Raw genomic sequence first — 16,103 nt, forward strand, 5'->3', positions numbered from 1 at the left:
AAACACTTTTTTTTCAAAAACTACAGCTTAGGAAACACCAGAGAGTTTATACTAAAATATATTTTTGCAGATGCAGTAAATATAAAAAAAATTTAATTCAAATTTGATTCTATGTAAATATCAGAGAATTTATGGTAGAATAACTAAGGTACTGACACTTCAGATGTTACACTAAATCAGAGTGCTGAGTCTAAAAACTAATCCACAACTAAAGTTGTTAGATAAATTATTTGTGGCCGGTTGCAGTGGCTCACGCCTGTAATCCCAGCACTTTGGGAGGTGGAAGCGGGTGGATCACCTGAGGTCGGGAGGTGAGACCAGCCTGAACAACATGGAGAAACCCTGTCTCTACGAAAAATACAAAATTAGCCCGGCTTGGTGGCACATGCCTGTAATCACAGCCACTCAGGAGGTTGAGGCAGAAGAATTGCTTGAACCTGGGAGGCAGAGGTTGCGGTGAGCCGAGATCATTGCACTCCAATATGGGCAAGAAGAGCAAAACTCCGTCTCCAAAAAAAAAAAAAAAAAAGAAAAAAAAAGAAAAAAAAATTATTTGTATGTAACTTTAAAAGGAGTAGATTTTTGGAAGCATTGTGATTACATTGAAAGTATACTTGTTCTCTGGCTGGGCACGGTGGCTCCCGTCTGTAATCCCAGCACTTTGGGAGGCCAAGGTGGGCAGATCACGAGGTCAAGAGATCCAGACCATTCTGGCCAACATGGTGAAACCCCGTCTCTACAAAAAATACAAAAATTAGCTGGGCATGGTGGTGTGCGCCTGTAGTCCCAGCTACTTGGGAGGCTGAAGCAGGAGAATCACTTGAACCCGGGAGGCGGAGGTTGCAGTGAGCAGAGATCATGTCACTGCACTCCAGCCTGGTGACAGAACAAGACTCCGTCTCAGAAAAACAAAACAAAACAAAACAAAACAAAATAGTATACTTGTTTCCTTGAAAAAAAATTTTTGAAAAGTGAATAATGATGTAATACAGCTTTCAAATTACTTTATGCTGTTATTTTATTCCTATTGTATTCACATGTGAAAACATGTGATCAGTTGTTGCTACATCAGAGATATTAGAGATTCTTTTTTATTAGTTGGGCATTATTTATGACCTTTTCTATAAAAGTAAGGATATTAAAATGTAAGATGCGGCCGGAAGCAGTGGCTCACGCGTGTAATCCCAGCACTTTGGGATGCCAAGGCAGGCAGATCACCTGAGGTCAGGAGTTCGAAACCAGCCTGGCCAACATGGTGAAATTCCGTCTCTACTAAAAATACAAAAATCAGCTGGGCGTGATGGCAGGCGCCTGTAATCCCAGCTACTCGGGAGGCTGAGGCAAGAGAATCACTTGAACCCAAGAGGCGGAGGTTGCAGTGAGCCAAAATCATGCCATTGCACTCCCGCCTGTGGGACAAGAGCGAGACTTCATCTCAAAAAGAAACAAACAGAAAAATGTAAGATGCATGATGAAAATAGAAGTGGAGAGGCTCTTTGTAGTTAACCTATATTAAGTAATGTATAAGGTAGGTGTTCAGAATAATACTTTTCTACATTATAGTAAGAGAAATTATAGTTAAAAGTACATTAAAATAAATTAGTATATTATTTAGCTAATTGTACTTTTATGTAATAAAATGCAATACATTTAAAAATTGTTGGATTATGTGTAAATGTTATTTTATTTTATTTTTTTACCATGTTAAGACTATTGTGTGTTTAATGAAGCATTTCTATGCCTCTGCCTTTAACCTATCCCACCTTACTCAAGGGTGTAGGTAAAAGATGGTAGCAATATACTATTTGGTACATAGTGGAATAACATCTCTAGTAATCACTTTGCCAGTGGGTTTAAACTGCAAATGAATTTAAGAATATTGTTCCCATAGGTTAAATTTTTATTCTTTTTCCTTATTGAAATTTATTATTAGTATTTGTGGGTATATTGTATGTGTATATATTTATTCCTTATATGGCATATTTTGATTCAGGCCTACAATATGTAGTAATTACATTAGAGTAAATAAGGTATCCATCACCTCTAGCATTTATCTTTTGTATTACAGTGTAATTATACACTTTAGTTATTTTTAAATGTACAATTAAATTACTATTGACTAGCGGGTTATTTTTATGGTCATAATAATTATACAGAAATATAAATAAAATACGGCCAGGCCCAGTGGCTCATGCCTGTAATCCTAATACTTTGGGAGGTGGAGGCAGATGGATTGCCTGAGGTCAGGAGTTCAAGACCAGCTTGGCCAACATGATTAAACCCTGTCTCTACTAAAAGTACAAAATACAGCTGGGCATGGTGGCGCATGCCTGGATACCGAGGCAGGAGAATCGCTTGAACCCAGGAGGTGGAAGCTGCAGTGAGCAGAGATCACACTCCTGCACTCCAGCCTGGGCAACAGAGTGAGACTCGATCTCAAGAAAAAAAGATCTAGAAATCCATACATAATCCTGAAAGATTATTAATAAATATTTGTTATATAGTTTTCTTTGAACATGTGGTCTCTCTGCCTGCAAACATATAGACTTTTAGTGTTAATTTACATAGAGTTTAATATACACATATTACTCTGAAGATAAACCTTAGGTGTAAGAAAATTATGAAGTAAGTGTTTTTGTATGAGTTTGTACATATTTTCAGAAGAACAATATTGGAACAAAACAAATTATTTTAATAAGGTGGCTAACAAAAAACGAAACACCTCATGAATGCTGAAAGCAAATCTATACTTTCTGCTTTATCTTGAATTTATTAATGTAAAATTTTATGGCTTATGGTTCAGATTCTCCCCAGAATCTGCCTATTAAAGCACAGGCAGCTTTGTCTCCAGAAATAACGCTTTTGAGTACAACAATGAAAGCCCTCTTCAAACAGAAAACAAATAATCATTTTTAACACTTATTATAATGAAAATTTAACCAAAATTGAATAATTGGATATGTTTTTATTCTGTGTGTGTGAATGTATAAAATGGTGCATAAAGGAAAAATAATTTAAGCCAGAAAAAATATGTTAATATTTGTAATGAATAAAACTGGAAAATAATTATTATTTCCAGATATCTTTATTTATGCAGATAACAAAAGCAGCAGAAATACTTCTTTTTTTCCTGAGATGGAGTCTCACTCTGTCTTCCAAGCTGGAGTGTAGTGGTGCAATCTCGGCTCACTGCAACTTTTGCCTCCCGGGTTCAAGCAATTCTCCTGCCTCAGACTTCTGAGTATCTGGGATTACAGGTGTGAGCCACCATGCCTGGCTAATTTTCGTGTTTTTAGTGAAGACGGGGTTTCACCATGTTGGCCAGGCTGGTCTCAAACTCCTGACCTCATGATCTGCCCGCCTCCGCTTCCCACAGTGCTGGGATTACAAGTGTTAGCCACCAGGCCCGACAAAAGACTATTTTAAAATTTTATTCAGGTGGGTAGGCAACATTCTAAGATAATACCCTGGATTCCCAGTCTGTTGCACACCTGCTGTGTAATACTTTCCTCTTGAGTGTAAAAACACGTGTGACTGTGGTGGGAAATCACTCATGAAATTAGGTTACTCATATGTTGACTCTGTGTTATCAAAATGGAGATTATCCTGATTGTGCTAAACTTAATCAGAGGTGTTTTTAAGAGTAAGAGACACATCATAGAAAAACACCCCTGCTGGCCTGAAAGTAAGTGACTTCTAGGTGGGCCATGTTGTAAGCTGCTTATGGTGGCCACATGGCAGGAAACATATTTGTATATTGTCATCATTCCTGCCTCCTGCATGTTACTTCCAGTAGGGAGAATAAGAGGATCCTATGGCAGAGGGGAAAAAAGGGGATCTCATTCATGCAAGAAATAATCACCTCTCATCTGGGATAGCTGAAAAGAAGCAGGAGACCCCAACAGGACCACATTAATAGAGGAAAAGGGTAACCTGGGTAAAAGTCCTCACTGGCATTATGGAACAACATTTAGCAAGCTGTAGTGAATGACCAGCCTCTGGGATACCAATAGTCTACCAACAAGGCTGAACTCATTCTAATTCAATCAGCAAGTCTGCACAATTCTGGTGACCCAGGTTTACACTATTCATTACAGAAATACCATGAAGGCCGGGCGCGGTGGCTCACGCCTGTAATCCCAGCACTTTGGGAGGCCGAGGTGGGCGGATCACGAGGTCAGGAGATCGAGACCATCCTGGCTAACATAGTGAAACCCCATCTCTACTAAAAATACAAAAAAATTAGCCTGGCATGGTGGCGGGCGCCTGTAATCCCAGCTACTCCGGAGACTGAGGCAGGAGAATGGCGTGAACCCGGAAGGCGGAGCTTGCAGTGAGCCGTGATCATGCCACTGCACTCCAGACTGGGCGACAGAGCGAGATTCCGTCTCAAAAAAAAAAAAAAAAAAAACAAATACCATGAAGACCAGTGGGTAATATCCTACAATTGAACTTATTTCAAAATGCATACCTAATTGTTTGTTTTCACATTTGAAAAACCTTAAAAATAATGAATTTATAAATAATTAACTTCTAATTATAGAGGATTCTACCATACTATAATACAAGATTAAACTGTAAACACCTTAACATGAATACTGAATGCATGATTAGTTATGTAGATAGTTTCTTTTAGATTAACATAACAAAAGTAACAATTAGAGAAAACATCTGAAATGGAATAAAATTAATCAAAATCACATCTTTTCAATGGCTTGGCATAATTGCCATGCTTTTGGAAATGGCCAGATGACTAACAAGAAACAAAGAGAAGATTTTGGCTTTGCTCAGCCATTGTTTTTGACCTTTTGAAATCTCAAATCCTGGCTAAAGTATTCAAAGGGAGTATTTTATAGGTGGCTTCCCAGGGTTTCCAAGGCAATGAAAGAAAAATTTTGATAGGCAGGAAAATGCACACTATATGCACACATTGCTCTTCTCTGATTTGCTTTAACACTGAAAAAGATTGTAAATGTAGTCTCAATTTAGAGTAACAAAAGATTTGTTTTTCTTTTTTTTTTTTTTTTTTGAGATGGAGTCTTGCTCTGTCACCCAGGCTGAAGTGCAGTGGCACGATCTCTGCCAGCTCCGCCTCCTGGGTTCACGCCATTCTCCTGCCTCAGCCTCCTGAGTAGCTGGGACTACAGGGGCCTGCCACCACGCCCAGCTAATTTGTTTTGTATTTTTAGCAGAGACGGGGTTTCACCGTGTTAGCCAGGATGGTCTCGATCTCCTGACCTCGTGATCCGCCCGCCTCGGCCTCCCAGAGTGCTGGGATTACAGGCGTGAGCCACTGCACCCGGCCAAAAGATTTGTTTTTCAAAAAAGCAAATGTATAAAATTAATGGGTAACAGATGCCACTAGCTTCTAAAAAATAGTATGACTAAATTCAGTAAGTATCTAGCCATGCAAATATCAGCCCAATTAAATGAAGACCCTAATAGGTGCATGTGGAAAGCATTGCTGTGCAGTGTGCTGCACCTTCACTCAGCATTTTCTTCTGCCCCTTTACAGAGATACCAATTTTCCCTAAGTGACTCAGAGTGCATACTGGGGACTGAGAATGCTGTGTTCAGAGTGATTACTGAAAACATGGTTAATACACTTCTTCCATATGGTAATAAAATGATATAAATCTTACTCTGCCTCAGAAAAGCTTTTAGTAAAAGACTATAGCACTCAATTTGGGTTCATGGATAATTTCAATATTCCAGATAATTCAGACACTTAAATGTCAATGAAATCCCATAAAACATATTTGAATAAGATGAAGTCTTCTTAGGTAAGAATTTTATATTATTGGTAAAGTTGGAAAACCAGTACTTTAAGCCAATTAACAGTATTTGACAAGTGAGTAGCACCTAAACAAGTGCTCTTCATGATCATTGTTCATGTTCTTTTTTTTTTTTTGAGATGGAGTCTCGCTCTGTCTCCCAGGCTGGAGTGCAGTGGTGGGATCTTGGTCACTGCAACTTCTGCCTCCTGGGTTCAAGCGATTCTCCCATCTCAGCCTCCCAAGTAGCTGCGATAACAGATGTGTGCCACCATGCCCGGCTAATTTTTGTATTTTTAGTAGAGATGGGGTAATAGAGTATTAGAGACTGCAAAGACAGAAAGATGGTCACCGAAATTAGTCCACAAGTAGAAAAATTTCCAGCACCATGTCATACATAGTTCATCCTAAATCCACCTGGAGATTGAAGAGGCCATCTGTGTATGCTAATTGCTTATATTCAATGACAAATTAACTTTTCACATCTTCATAACAGAAGGTAGTTTAGCAGCTGGAAGCCAGGTGCCTGCTGAAGGTAGGCTTTCACTCTGCTGCAAAAATGGTAGAATAGGGTTCTATCTTTATGTGGCTATTTACATTTTAGAGCAGTGGCTCTGTACTCCCTGGCACTGGGCTATAGCACTCCTGCTTGCTTTCTCCTGGTTGCTAGTGTCCTCTGTTGACCTCTACCATCTCCCACTGAGGCACAGCCCGTAGCACAGCTCACATTTTATGTGAACTCCATTTGCCACAGCAGCACTCTAGTGTCACATCAGAGAGTGAGGCCTGAGCTGCAGGAGGAGAGCCTGCAGGCCTCGTGGGTGGAATTGCACCTTCACAAGAATGGGAATGTGAGCAGTGTTTCAGCCTCAGTTTCTAATTATAATGGTGACAAGGAAAAAATACTGCTGAATTTCCAGCATGACTCCAGATAGAGATAGCTCCAAAAGTTCTCACTGTGACAGCCCACCCCATTCAGAAACCATGGGATACTAATAGGTTTTCTGAAACAGACACCCAAAGCATTGGAGAGAAAAACAGATCTCCATCTAAGCAAGATTATTTTGAGATAAAAAAGTTAAAATGATCTTAAGAAAAAGCTCAGATTAGCCGGGTGCGGTGGCTCACGCCTGTAATCCCAGCACTTTGGGAGGCTGAGATGGGCAGATCACGAGGTCAGGAAATTGAGACCACAATGGCTAACACGGTGAAACCCCGTCTCTACTAAAAATACAAAAAATTAGCTGGGCGTGGTGGCAGGCGCCTGTAGTACCAGCTACTTGGGAGGCTGAGGCAGGAGAATGGTGTAAACCTGGGAGGCGGAGGTTGCAGCCAGCGGAGATTGCGCCACTGCACTCCAGCCTGGGTGACAGAGTGAGACTCCGCCCCCCCAAAAACAATAAACTCAGATTAGATATCAGATTGATCATGTCAGCCAGAAAATATTCTCCTAAAAGCAATTTATCTGTAAATACCCAAAGTGCACAGCTACTCTGAGCATGAGAAATACAAGCATTATGAAGAAAGGGGTATACTTTCAGAAGAATTTTATATAGTTTCTTTTCAATCTCCACTGTTTTCTCATCTTCTAGTCATTGAATGGGGGTTCTTTATTGAAATACATCTGACAATTTCCAACAACCCTTTTTGATGAAGAAATAAAATCTGACTGTGTTTATATAGTGGAATATATTAGAATTTGCAACATAGTTAACTGAAGAGCTATTACAGTGTTTGGGTGGCCACATCACCTGTCATTATTTGTCCTGTAATAACAACATACCAATTTAGTGAAATAAAAGATACTAAAATTGTGTTTACTCATAGTTATCCCTATTGAATAAAGTAATAAACATGTCAGACTAATATCTACTGTAACAATTTGGTAGCAAATTTTCTTTGTATGTTACATTTAAATATCTAACTATGAATAATTTTAATAAACTAGTCATAATACATGTGGCTTTTTTTTTTGAGACAGAATCTCACTCTGTCATCCAGGCTGGGTGTCACACTAATATCTACTTACTGTAACAATTTGGTAGTAAATTTTCTTTGGATATTAGATATAAATATATAAGTATGAATAATTTTAATGAACTAGTCATAATGTATGTAGCATTTTTAAAAATTAAAACTAGAGTTCAGTTAAAACGCTTTATATTTTGAAAGTATAAATAACAACATTAAAATAACCATTTAAGTGATTCATTCAAACTAAGTAGTGCAGCTTTATAGTCATAATATTGTAGAAAATACTGTTTATGGCTTATGCCTGTAATCTCAGCATTTTGGGAGGCTGAGGCGGGTGGATCACCTGAGGTCAAAAGATCAAGGTCAAGCTGGTGAATATGGTGACACCCCATCTCTACTATAAACACAAAACTTAGCCTGGCATGGTGATGCACACCTGTAATCCCAACTACTCGAGAGGCTGAGGCAGGAAAATTGCTTGAACATGGGAGGCAGCAGTTGCAGTGAGCTGAGATTATGCCACTGCACTCCAGCCTGGGCAAAAGAGTGAAACTCTGCCTCAAAAAAAGAAAATACAGTTTAATTGATATGAATGCAGGTTGAGTACAAACATTACACATAACTATGTTAATTATTCTGAAGTAATAAATAGAAAGCAAGGTACAGACTCCACTGTTCAGTTTATACACTACACTGTTCTTGCTTTTGCAGTGTTAAGTACTTTAGCCTGCAAATATTGGATACTTTTCTTGGATAATCAGGTTTCTGCCAAAGAAACTTAGTATCTTTTTGTGTTTATCATTCTGTATTACTAAATTTAGTCCTATCTTTGTGCTAAACTTCTGTGTGCAATTAAAATTAGCTTTTATCAGCCAGGCACGGTGGCTCATGGCTGTAATCCTAGCACTCTGAAAGGCTGAGGCGGGCAGATCACGTGCAGTCAGGAGATCGAAACCAGCTTGGCCATCATGGTGAAACCCTGTCTCTAGTAAAAGTACAAAAAATTAGCTGGATGTGATGGTGCGTGCCTGTAATCCCTGCTACTCGGGAAGCTGAGGCAGGAGAATTGCTTGAACCTGGGAGGCGGAGGTAGCAGTGAGCCGAGATCATGCCACCACACTCCAGCCTGGGTGACAGAGTGAGACTCCATCTCAAAAAACAAACAAACAACAACAAAAAAGCTTTTATCTAAACAAATCTGTGTCTACTTTAAAGGACTAAGAATGAAAAAAATTAATTTTTCGGAAGTAAAAGCAAAGCAAGAAATCTGAAGTACTAGATAAAGATAAACTGGAGTCAGAAAAAATGACAAAAGTCTTATGTAGCTGTTAATATGATTTACATATATTTCAAAAAAGCAGAGAAAGATAACTACATATAACCTAAATCCCTGAACAAAAGAGAGAATAGCAAAAATTTTTTGGAACATTTTAAAGAGTCTTTGAGCTCTTGGACATCAGAATTTTGCACATTGCATGCACTTGAAAGAATGTTTATGGGGGAGAAACCAGAAGACAGAAAGATGTTATATAAAATCCATGAGTGCACAAGACCAATGAAATAGAATAGAGAGCCCAGAAATAATGTCACCTTCCTACAACCATCAAATTTTTGACAAAGCTGACAAGGGGAATGATGAATTCTCTCTTTAATAAATAGTGCTGGAATAACTACCTAGCACTATGTAGATGACTGAAACTGGACCCTTTCATTACACTATATACAAAAATCAACTCAAGATAAAGACTTAAATGAAAAACTTAAAATTATAAGAAATCCTGCAGGATAATCTAGGAAATACCATTCTAGACACAGAAACTGGCAAAGACTTCATGATGAAGCTACCAAAAGCAACTGCAACAGAAGCAAAAATTGACAAATGGGACCTATTTGAACTTAAGAGCTTCTTCACAGCAAAGGAGACTATGAATAGAGCAAACAGACAACCTACAGAATAAAAGAAAATATTTGCAAACTTTCCCTCTGAAAAAGGTCTAATATCCAGAATTTATTAAGAACTTAAATAAGTTTACAAAAACAAACAAACAAATAAGGAGAGGTCTCAGGAAGCTTCGGTGCAGTCTGGGACCCTAGCTCTTTTGTAACGAGTTATTTGGCATGAGGCTTAGTCACGAGGGCCCTTCGCAACTGGGCTCAAGGAACACAAAACGCTCAACTTATTTTTGTGATTGTCTATTGATTTCAATATCGAATGTATAAGAATAGATTGAAATAGAGATTTCTATGTAACAGTGCTGGATGAATGCCTCAAGTGGCTCACACAACCTGTTCCGGGACTTGGTGACCATTGTTTGTGTCCATGTTCAACTAGTTCAAATTTAATATTTAACTTTTCCTCCACACCAGACTATGGAGGATTCACCACCAGACCAAGAAGCAACAGGCTGGGATCCAGAGTCAGACACTGCACTCATCAAACTATGGAGGATTCACCACCAGACTGGGAAGCAACAGCTTGGGCTCCAGAGTCAGTCACCCATCCGTGCACAGATGAGGAGAGGTCTCATGAAGCTTCAGTGCAGTCTGGGAACTCAGCTCTTTTTGTAACGAGTTCTTTGGCATGAGGCCCAGTCATGAGGGCCCTTCCCTACTGGGATCCAGGAACATAAACAGGTCAACTTGTTTTTTTTGTGATTGTCTATTGTTTTTCAATAACTAACTTATAGGAATAGATTGAAATAGAGATTTCTCCAAAACAGCGCAGGATGAACACCTCAAGGGGCTCACATTAACCTATTCCCGGACTTGGTGACCATTGTTTGTGTCCACGTTCAATTGAGTTCAAATTTAATATTTAACTTTTCCTCCACAAATTCACCTGTCTTGATGAATCGGCTCTGTCTAGGCAAAGGGCAAGGTGAACCCCTTGGGCCGTGACCCAACCTCCGCCTTCTGGGTTCAAGCGATTCTCCTTCCTCAGCCTCCGGAGTAGCTGGGACTACAGGTGTGCAACACCACGCCTGGCTAATTTTTTGTATTTTTAGTAGAGATGGGGTTTCACCATGTTGGCCAGGATAGTCTTGAACTCCTGATCTCAAGTGATCCACCCACCTTGGCCTCCCAAAATGTTGAAATTATAGGCGTGAGTCACCGCGCCTGGCCCTAAATGATTTCTTTCTACCTCCTGTAGCAGTTTGAAATTACTTAAAGGTTGTTTCAATTGGAAAAATAAAAAGAATGTGGATAAAAATAAAATATAAAAATTTAAAAAAATTACAAGAGATTACAAAATATATATGTAAATCTAGAGTGGTCAAAAATGACAAATTTGATTTATTTATAAGGTTTTATTAAAATTAGCTTTAATTGACAATACACTATTACCAAAGTAAAAGTTGATTTTTCTCTTGAACAAAAATTTTAGGTATTATTAATATAACAGGAAAATACTTCTGTTCACCTTTTGAATACATTCAAAAACAGAGAGAGTAAAGAAGAGAGAGAATTTTCCCGTGCTCTGCGGTGGTTCTGGCTCAGCTCAAGGAGGAAGTCCTACCTGAAAAGGCTGCTGCTTAGGCTGTTACTCTTTCTTCACTCAGCCCCTCATCTGATCACATCTACCGTCGCTCAGGGCCTGAGGGGGCGGGGGATTAAGCATTATCCAATCAGGGACGCTGGGCTGGAAACCGTCCAATCAGGCAGGCAGCTGGAGGGAAGAGGATGGCTTCCGGGTTTGGCGGGGCCTTTGTCTCCCAGCAGCCAGAGCTCCAGGTCTCGTGTTCACTGCTCTGTGTCCTCTGCACCTAGAGGCCAAGCCTCCGTGGCCCTGTGTCCTGCAGGTATTGGGAGATCCACAGCTAAGACGCTGGGACCTCCTAGAAACCTAGAAATGGTGAGAGTGCCGGGTCGGACATCCCGAGAGAGGGGGAGGGGCTGGGGGGAATGGGTGGGAAGTGGCCGTGGCAGGACTCAGGCCTCCCCTCAGTCAGCTCCACAATCTGCGCCCCGAGTTCTCCTTGCCCACCTCCGCCTCAGCCATAAGATGGCGGCTGCGCTGACAGCCGGGCTCCCGGGCGTCCTGTCTCTTCCCTGTGCAGTGACTGTGCCCTGGCCTGGAGCCCTCCCCGGGCCGCTCTGCACCCACAGGTCTCTCCCAGATTGCGCAGGGACCAGGCGAGCGTAGTCGGGAGATTCCTGACTCGGGGTGCGGGTTCGTGAATGGGAAGAGCTTTGGCCCGTGGGGTTCATAGTGTCTCTTCTCCTATTAAAAATTTATGGGGCCGGGCGCGGTCGCTCGTGCCTGTAATCCCAGTACTTTGGGAGGCCAAGGCGGGCAGATCAGTTGAGGTCAGGAATTCAAGACCAGCCTGGCCAAAATGGCGAAACCCTATTGTTACGTGCGCGTTCGTGTAAGAGACCACCTGAGCTGGCTAAGTGTAAGCAAGAAGGCCGTTTATTCACTTGGGTGCAAGTGGGCTGAGTCCGAAAAGGGAGTCAGCGAAGGGTGGTGGGAGTGGAACTGGTTTTATAGGTTTGAGGTAGGTAGTGGAAAGTTACAGTTAGGGGCAGTTTTTTCGGGCAGGGGAAGAATGTCACAAGGTGCATAGTCACGAGGTGGGGGGAGGTCACAATATCACAAGGTGATATTGTGATATCACAAGGTGGATTGATTAGTTAGGGTAGGGCAGGAACATATCACAATGTGGAATGTTGCAAGGTGGGTTAATCAGTTAAGGCAGGAATTAGCTCTTTCTTCTTCTTTAGTGGTTCTCCTGTTGCTCCAGGCTTTGTGACTCCAGGAGGCCTATATGTGTGGCTCACAAAGGGGTCACAGTGGCTCGACCATGGTGTAGTCTGTTCAGAGGACCTTACATTCCTGTATTTTTAGGTTTAATAATAAAAAATAAAATGAGAAAGAAAACGAGAAAGAATAGCCTAATGTTGGGGTCAAAATTTTGGAGGTGGGATGGAGGAGTGATGGGTGATGTTTTGGGGTGATGGGCAATGTTCCTCAAGGCTACTTTGAGCGGGGTTGGGGCCGTGTGGGAACCTGAAGTTGGAGAGATTAAACTGGGGTAGGGGGTGATATTGTGGGGTTGTTAGGAGGAGCATTTGCCATATTGATTGATTAGTAATAGCTTAGATGCGATTTTGTATAAACTGAGAGATTAGCCTGAAAAGACAAGGTCCGAACAAGAGGAGGAGAAGGATGAGTGCGAAAAGGCCTGTTAGTGGAAGGAGCCATGAAGCTAGGCTAGAGAATGGCCAGGTAGATCCAGAGTAATTATTTGCCTGATTTGCAAGTTTTTGAGCTCTGTCTTTACGTTTTTTGATGTTACCGTATACGAGGCCAGATTGATTTAAGTAAAAGCTGCATTCTTCATTTAAGAACAGGCAGAGTCCTCCTTTGTCAGCAGTAAGCAGATTGAGGCCTCGGCGATTTTGGAGGACAACTGCACCCAAGGAATCGACCTGGGTTGGAGGGCAGAAAGTGTTTGAGTTATATCGGTAAGGCTAGCGGAGAAGTCATTGGAGAGACTGCGAAAAGCGGTGATGGAAGTTGTAAGGCCTGCTACTCCTGTTCTGATTGAAGCGGCAGAGACTCCTAATCCTACAAGCAGGGGAATTAATGGAATGACTCTTTTTTGTCATGCTGAGGTTAAGAGGGGAATGGGTAGCTGTTCGCTACCATTTGCAAACTGGATTTTGGGAGTAAGAAAAACTAGAGTACAGGTGCCTTTCCAGTTGGCACAGAAGCACATGTAGGTGGAAGAGCCACAGAGAAAAAAAAAAGAGTCCTTGAGGCATGCAAAACTGGAAGTACAGAGTAAAAAGGTGAGAGTGTGTTTTGGAAGTGGGGTCCTGTACCCAGACCCCTAGGGATCCAGCAAGGGCAGCAGCTGTGAAAGGTTGTAGTGGGGTTTGGTAGGGTAGTTGTGTAGAGGGAAAAGTTCTGTGTTCATGGTGTATGAGGAAGCGTTTGGTGTCCATAAGCAACCATTCGCTGTTGTTTATAAGAGTAGGTATAAGCAAGCAAGAAGGACTTGGAGGGGAATCTGACAAACAAGGGGAGAATAGCCAAGGATAGAGCGAGAGGCAGGGTAGGTGTCTTCCTAGACAAAAGTTGCTACTGATGTGTTTTAGACCATCAGTGCTGAGGGAGGGCTTTTCTGTAATATGAAGCTGGAATGCTCCAATGTTTTGATTCATGTGTGTAGTAGGACCTTGGAGGAGAAGAGTAAAGGAATATAAGAAAGATGGGAGGTTACCTAAGGGAATTCCAGCAGGCAGTTGTCTGGAGATGCATAAGGAAGCAATAATGGGGATAGTTGTCTGTGTAGTGAGGGGTCCAAAGACAGGGGGTGTGGAATTGACATAGGAAGACAGATTTTTTTAGGTAGGTATGGAGGAGAGCAGCAGCCTGTTGATATGAAATATCTGGGGAGTGTTTACTGAATTTTTACAGGAAGTAGAGAAGTTGTTCAGGAGGGTGAAGATGGGGGTCATTGAAAGGGGTTTGGAGGTGTAGGGAGATGGAGGAGGTTGCCCAGTCAGCTGGTAGGGCAGGGACAGCTGTGTAGTAGGAAGAAGAGAGGGAAATGCATAGCCAATAATTTTTGGCCAAGGAAGGAACAGGTTGGATGAGGAGGACAATCTGATTAATGAAGTGAAGGTCTTGGACTAGCCTGTAGGATTTATCTGGTTTTTGAACAAGTAGGATGGGAGAGTTTTAAGGGGAGTTGGTAGGAACTAAGTGGCCATGCTGTAGTAGACAGGTAATAACAGGCTTTAGGCCCCTTAAAGCCTGTTGTGGGATGGGGTATTGGCATTGAGCAGGAGAGGGGTGGTTATGTTTTAATGGGATGATAAGAGGTGAACAGTCAGTTGCAAGGGAAGGAGCAGGAGCAGAGGTATCCCATACTTTAGGGTCGAGGTGGGAAGATGAAAGGGGAGGTTGCGAGGGAGGCTTGGAGTTGGATAAAAGGGTAGCTCTGAGATGTGGCTGTAGTCCAGGAATAGTCAGGGAGGCAGATAATTTAATTAAAATATCTCAGCCTAATAAGGGGACTGGGCAGGTGGAGATAACTAGGAAGAAGTGCGTAAAGGAGTGTTGCCCGATTTGACACCAGAGTTGGGGAGTTTTAAGAGGTTTAGAAGTCTGGCCGTCAATACCCACAACAGTTATGAGGGCAAGGGAAACAGACCCTTGGAAAGAAGGTAATGTGGAGTCGGTAGCCCTCATATCGATTAAGAAGGGGACGGACTTACCCTCCACCATAAGAGTTACCTGAAGCTCAGCGTCCATGATGATCCAGGGGGCTTCCGCAGTGAAGCCCTTGAACTAGGCAAGAGATCATATAGTCCCACCTGGCTATGCCTTGGTCCCCTGCCTGGTAAGTTCATCAGGGGTCTTCATGGGGTACTGCCCTAGCACCTTCTTGGAGGCCAGGCTTAAGGCGCCAGCGGTCATCAGCATAGGATTGACCTAGGGTCCAAACCCGCTCTCGCTCTTCAGGAGCGAGAGTAGAGGTGAGGATGACATTTAAGTCATTCCATGTAAGATTATAGGACTGGGTTAAGTAATGGAATTCCTGAGTATATTTGGTGGGGTCTGATGGAAAAGAACCTAGACGTTGACTGATCTGGGAGAGGTCAGACAGGGAGAAAGGGACATGAACCTGAACTATTCCTTCAGCTCCTGCCACCTCTCGAAGGCGAAATTGCTGGGCAGGGGCAGGGGGCCCAGTCGTGGGGCCAAATTGCAAGCCAGACTGGGTGTGAGGAGGGGTGGTGGTGAGTGGGGGATAAGGAGGGTGGACTGTGGGTAGAAGAGGAACTGGGTTTAGAGGGGGAATTAGGTTCAGAGGGGGAATGTGGGGGAGGGAAGATTGGAGGGGTCAGCAGACGAGGAGGAGTCAGCATCGCGGGTGGAAGAAGAAGGAGCAGACGCAAGGGAGATAAGGAAAATTTGGGAGGGGTCGCATTGGGAGCAGAGGCTAGGGAGAGCTCATACTGTAAAAACTGCCTGGACATAGGATACTTCAGACCATTGGCCCATTTTGTGACAGAAATTGTCTAAGTCTCGCGAAATAGAGAAATCGAAAATGCCATTTTCTGGCCACTGAGAGCCGTTGTCTGATTTCTATTGGGGCCAGGCCACTTTACAGAAGAAAATGAGACATTTGGGTTTTAGACTGGGTGAAAGCGGAAGAGGTTTGAGGTTTTTGAGGACACAAGCCAGAGGGGAAGTAGGAGGGATGGAGGGCGGGAGGTTGTCCATGATAGAATACAGGGAAAGATTGAGGGGAAAGAAAGAGACAAGGAATAGAGCAACCACTGGGATCTTCAGTGGGTGTCCCCAGTGGAAGTCCTGGGTTGTACGGTGGGTGAATG

At 42.3% G+C, this 16,103-nt stretch overlaps 2 protein-coding genes across 4 annotated transcripts in view; one reads left to right on the forward strand and one right to left on the reverse strand.

The window, feature by feature from the left end:
• Positions 1 to 16,103, reverse strand: part of LOC103893083 (zinc finger protein 506) — a 157,562-nt gene that overhangs the window by 101,545 nt on the left and 39,914 nt on the right. The window lies entirely within an intron of this gene.
• LOC103888547 (zinc finger protein 253) overlaps positions 11,055 to 16,103 on the forward strand; it is an 84,742-nt gene continuing 79,693 nt past the window's right edge. For all 3 annotated transcript variants that reach the window (XM_054540054.2, XM_054540052.2, XM_024237272.3), the window contains exon 1: positions 11,055 to 11,601. In XM_054540054.2, the coding sequence (XP_054396029.2) occupies positions 11,599 to 11,601 (3 nt within the window). In that variant the 5' untranslated portion in view covers positions 11,055 to 11,598. The remainder of the gene's footprint in view (positions 11,602 to 16,103) is intronic.

This window comes from Pongo abelii, chromosome 20 (assembly GCF_028885655.2).
Source record: "Pongo abelii isolate AG06213 chromosome 20, NHGRI_mPonAbe1-v2.0_pri, whole genome shotgun sequence".
Lineage (NCBI taxonomy): Eukaryota > Metazoa > Chordata > Mammalia > Primates > Hominidae > Pongo > Pongo abelii.